General features: G+C 37.1%; 1 protein-coding gene across 1 annotated transcript in view; it reads right to left on the reverse strand.

Annotated features, from left to right (window-relative positions):
- Positions 1-828: 828 nt before the first annotated feature.
- LOC138867267 (uncharacterized) overlaps positions 829-5,090 on the reverse strand; it is a 30,416-nt gene continuing 26,154 nt past the window's right edge. Inside the window, exons 4-6 of the mRNA XM_070142382.1 lie at positions 4,541-4,709; positions 1,438-1,529; positions 829-1,329 (exon numbers count right to left, since the gene is read on the reverse strand). Of these exons, the coding sequence (XP_069998483.1) occupies positions 1,203-1,329; positions 1,438-1,529; positions 4,541-4,709 (388 nt within the window). The 3' untranslated portion in view covers positions 829-1,202. The remainder of the gene's footprint in view (positions 1,330-1,437; positions 1,530-4,540; positions 4,710-5,090) is intronic.

Raw genomic sequence — 5,090 nt, forward strand, 5'->3', positions numbered from 1 at the left:
CGCTGGTGATGACTTCTCCAATCAAAGTTGAGAGTCCTCAACTTCTACGATTCATTTCGCCTTTCATGTTTGTTATCCTCCCCTTTTCCATGATGTCCCTGTCTTCATTGGTTACTTTCTATCTTTTTTTCCTGACCAAAGAGCCAATCTAACTCCATGTCATAAATTGGGTGTGCCCTTCGGCCACTCCCCGAAGTGAGGGTTGATGGAGTTCTCTGCCTCCCCTTCTCCCAGGAAACATCCTCTTCACCTCGGTAAATATGGCAATATAGAGCTGCATCCATTCGGTAAAGAATAACCAAATACCTTTATATCTCGAGACACCAAACTTTCCCTCCGTTCTGTCTACTGTTTAAGGGCTTGCTCTCTCTTCACTTTTTTCGGCATTTGGGGCACTTGAGAGGCTCATATACCAAGCAGTGATAGTAATTAGAGTGTTTCTTCCGCATAGCCACTGCATTGTTTTGAAATAACCTCGAACCTCCGCAACACTGACAGCGAAGCATGTCTCACCAGCGTTTTGTCAGTGAATTGTGATTTCGAGTTCTTAAAAGTCCCATTGGCGAAGTCGCGCATGTGCAGTAGGTTTTTGTACAGAATAGTGTATATAACAATCTGAACATGTTAAGAAGTTAAATGAAAATAAATGAATGGATGAATTATGAAAAGCAGGCATTGAAAATCATAAAATAATATTTTTCACAAGTGCGTAGTATTATATGAACTAGTTAACGAATCGCAGTCATGAGTTTTGCGGTCATAGTAATGTTTTCCTTCGCGATGTAAGGCTGGCGAGGGACAAAAAATGGGTGGATCTTCTCTCTTCTCTGTCATGTGACTCTTTTATTATCGATTTGCTCACATTTTGCCATAAATGCAAAGTGTCTCAGTTTTCATTAAGGTAATCATTCCATACATTTCTTTTTTACTGTAACCCTGATTATCATCTACTGTAAATTATCCCAATAATGATAATATTAATGATAATAATGGTATTTCTAATAATGAGAGTATTAATAAAAAAAAGTGATGATAACCACCTAACAACAATATCAATGACAATTGACAATAATAATCAATTTTACAATGGTAGGGCGATAATATCAACATCAGTCGTGATATGTGCTAAATTCTTCCTTCATGTCATGTCATCTTGAGACTAAAATGTAAAACCTGACTCGGCAACTCTCTCGGTAGGCATCTTAAAGGATAATCCTCACTTCCTTTAGGACAAGGAAGTTGTCGCTGATGTTAGGGTCCTGTGCTGTTCGCCTGATGTGGACGTAGCGGCCCCACACGGAATAGCCAAGGGTGAACTCCACGCTGCAGCTGAAAGAGGCAGGGAGGGTGAGATATTCCCAGAAGGGCAGAAGCGTCTGTGGACGGCAGAGAGAAAGAGGACATCGACACGTTCGGAGGAAGGACAGCAATACGAACCAGCTGCTGTTGTCATAAAGCCCGATGTAATGCCCGAGGACGGTGTAGCCAGTTGCGACTCCCGCCACCGGAGCCTCCGCCCCGACGCTCACCTCAGGGAGAAAGACATGTAGGTAGATATTTACGGATATATATATATATATATATATATATATATATATATATATATATATATATATATACAGATAGTTAGATAGACAGATATGTATATATATATTTAATTGTACATATGGCGTGGCCAGCTCCGTCGTCAGAGCTCGCCCCTGATTATGGCCATCACAACATCAATCAACCCTTCGCCGATCCCACTGCAAGCTCCTGTCGCGGCGAAACTTGGATGTTCATATTTACACGGATTGTCAAAAAGCCCGAGATAGTAATAAGTTACCCCTACAGGATAAAGTATGGGATACCTTCAAAGAAAATGAAGGTGATGGGGGACTATTTGAATTTAGGGGGATTCGTTTTTCAAGTCTTCTTTGTATTCAATTTTAAATGCGATTCCACAGTCATTTTGATATTCTTGTATATCAATTTTATTCAGTTTATATCTTTATTTTAACATTTTCATTACTCGTTTTTATTTCACAGTTTTATCATTTGGTCGTTAGTATTTCTCTTATCAACGATTTTTATTTCTTATAATGAATTTTGTGGGTTAATTTTTAGACATAAGGATGTTTTCTGTCAATCTCTCGAGGAGTTTTATTTCTTAAAATTCAAAACCCAGAGGAGAACCGTCGCCCAAGTAACTAGGAGAGCTTCAAAGTTTACTTCGCGACCAAGATCGTAACGGTCAGGTCTTGTCTGAGGTCTGCTTGAGGAGTGGTCGGAGCGAGGAGGTCCGAGAGACTGAGATAAGCGGTCGAGTATGCATGGGTTTAAACAGGTCGTAGTAGGCCGACTGACGTAATTAGGTCAACATTAGGGAATCCCGGTGCTTTCTTATCATGTGTTCTGTGTTTATATATATATATATATATATATATATATATATATATATATATATATATATATATATATATATATATATATTTTTTTTTTTTTTTTTTTTTTTTTTTTTTTAAGAACCCACCCCCATGGTTCAACCTTTATTGTTTTTTTATTGTTTTCAATTAATTTTAACTAAGATCTTCTATATACCGTATTCACCCTGATTAGAGCATGAGTGTTTCCTAGAAAACAGTGAAAAATGTGAAAGGAAAAGAAAAAGCAAATGAAAATAACTTGTAAAGTCAAAAGGATCAGTGATTTGCAAATAATAGAAAATAAGAATCTTTCTTCGCTTTCTGGCCCTAATGTGCACATTTTTTTTTTTTTTTTTTTTTAAGAACCCGCCCCCATGGTTCAACCTTTATCGTTTTTTATTATTTTCAATTAGTTTTAACTAAAATCTTATATATACCGTATTCAACCTGATTAGAGCATTAGTGCTTCCTAGAAAACAGTGAAAATGCAAAAGGAAAAGAAAAAGCAAAAGTAAAGTCAAAAGGATCGGTGATTTGCAAATAATAAAAAATAAGAATCTTTCTTCGCTTTCTGGCCCTAATGTGCACATTGGCTACGGAGACTTCGAAGTTGGTTCTCCTGAGAAATTGACCCTAATAACACAGAAATCTGAAATGTAAAGAAGGAACTAGACAGAAACGGTAAGCAAAGAAACACGAAACCCAGTGATAGACCCTCAGTAATAACAATGAGAAAGAATAAATGAATGAGATGAATTAAAGACCATCACTATTGAAATAAGAACTTTGAATGGAGAGAAAATGACTTATTAAATTATTAAAGTAGACATTATACTAAGATTAGAATACTGTCAAACCTTTAATTCAAGTTGACGAGGTTTATTTACCTGAGGATTTGTTTACCAAATCAGAATAGGCATGGACACAGGGTGTCCATGCCTATTCTAAAGGAAAAACGAGTGAATTAGCCATTAACCCGCTCAATAACTACCCCGCGCACAATGGCGCTATTTTAAAATTGTTACAGAGGGAATTCCATTTAAACGTTTGTTGTGAATGATTATGGAGGGATTTACGCCTAAATGAAACGTTCTCTGCCGTTCAAAGAACCTTTTGTTGGCCGAAGCATTAAGAAAGTGATAACACGCTTCCTTCAGTCGTGCTTTCCCCCCACGTGAAACGATAATGATCAACACAAGAGGAAACTAAAGAGTAAGGAATGAGACAGTGGAAGAGAAAGTAATGTTGAGTTAAGAGCATTCTTATTACTCCTGATTTAAAGAATCAAGACTGGCGAGTGTGAGGTGTGCTCGCGTGCCCGACCGCCCTCTCGGTGTAAACACGGTTACCAATTCTGTCATACACGTACTCCACACGCATACACGCACACATACACCTTCTGACTTTCCGCACACTTTCTTGCACTCGTATTCACACGCACACATACGCGCTCCAACAGGCAAATAAGTTGGTGGTGGCATCTGGGGTGTGTGAGCTACGTGGAAAGACATATCCAATTAAAAGCTACTCTCTAACTGGTGTCACCTCCATCGCAGGTCGCCCGCTTGCTTCCCGCGCACGCCTCACGCGGGAATCACATCTATTACACCTCAAGGGATCTGTTTATAAGGGATGTAACCAAGTGCTGACTTGCGCCCCATGCTGGCATCAAGGGATCTTTGGCCACTGAGAATACTTAGTTGAAACAACTACACACGCACACCAATATATAGGTGTGTGTCTATATATTTGAGTTCATATGTATATATGTATACGTCTCGCTCTCTTTCTATATATATATATATATATATATATATATATATATATATATATATATATATATATATATATATATACATATATATATACATATATACATATATATATATATATATATATATATATATATATATATATATATATATACATATATATATACATATATACATATATATATATATAGTATATATATATATATATATATATATATATATTTGTCTATCTATCTCTCTATATATCTATGCACAAAGGTGTCAAATGTCTTTCTTGAGACATGAGTAGAGAGAGAGGGGGTACTCTTTCAAGCCTCACAAGCCACGGGAATGGAATAATGGTTTCCAGGACCCGAGACTCACCTCAATATAATTGAACATCGCATAATGCCATGAACTGAAGTAGTTGGGAAACGCAATGACGGAGAGAACGGGGAAGTTGCCGCCCAAATCTACGGTCCAAAAGGCGTCCAGGTAGTTGAGGGAGTGGTAAATTGTCAGGAAGTTGTTATCATTTGCACTTTCTTTGTAACTGCAATGAATGAAGATAAAATTCCGTTATTGTAAAAGTAAGAAAAGTTTCTGTTATTGCCTCACTTTGGAATGCATTGGGAATGGTTCCTCCATGCCCTTTTCATCATTCACTTTGACCCTGTAGTAATGCTATAGTTTAAAGATTTCTCATTGTTCTATTTGGTGATATTTCCAATTTTTGGGAAGCTTAAGCAAAAATCTAAGAAATGGCGTCCAGAAACCCTTACCAATGAATTCTAAAATGAAATAAGCGAGGATACACCCCAAAAACTACGTCCTATTTTACTGTCCAATTTTAAATGTAATCAATTTTTCATTCATCATCAGACCTAAATCAATGTGATCTCTTTGACGAAAATGCATGTATTACAATTTTCTT

The sequence above is a fragment of the Penaeus vannamei genome, chromosome 29 (assembly GCF_042767895.1).
Source record: "Penaeus vannamei isolate JL-2024 chromosome 29, ASM4276789v1, whole genome shotgun sequence".
NCBI lineage: Eukaryota > Metazoa > Arthropoda > Malacostraca > Decapoda > Penaeidae > Penaeus > Penaeus vannamei.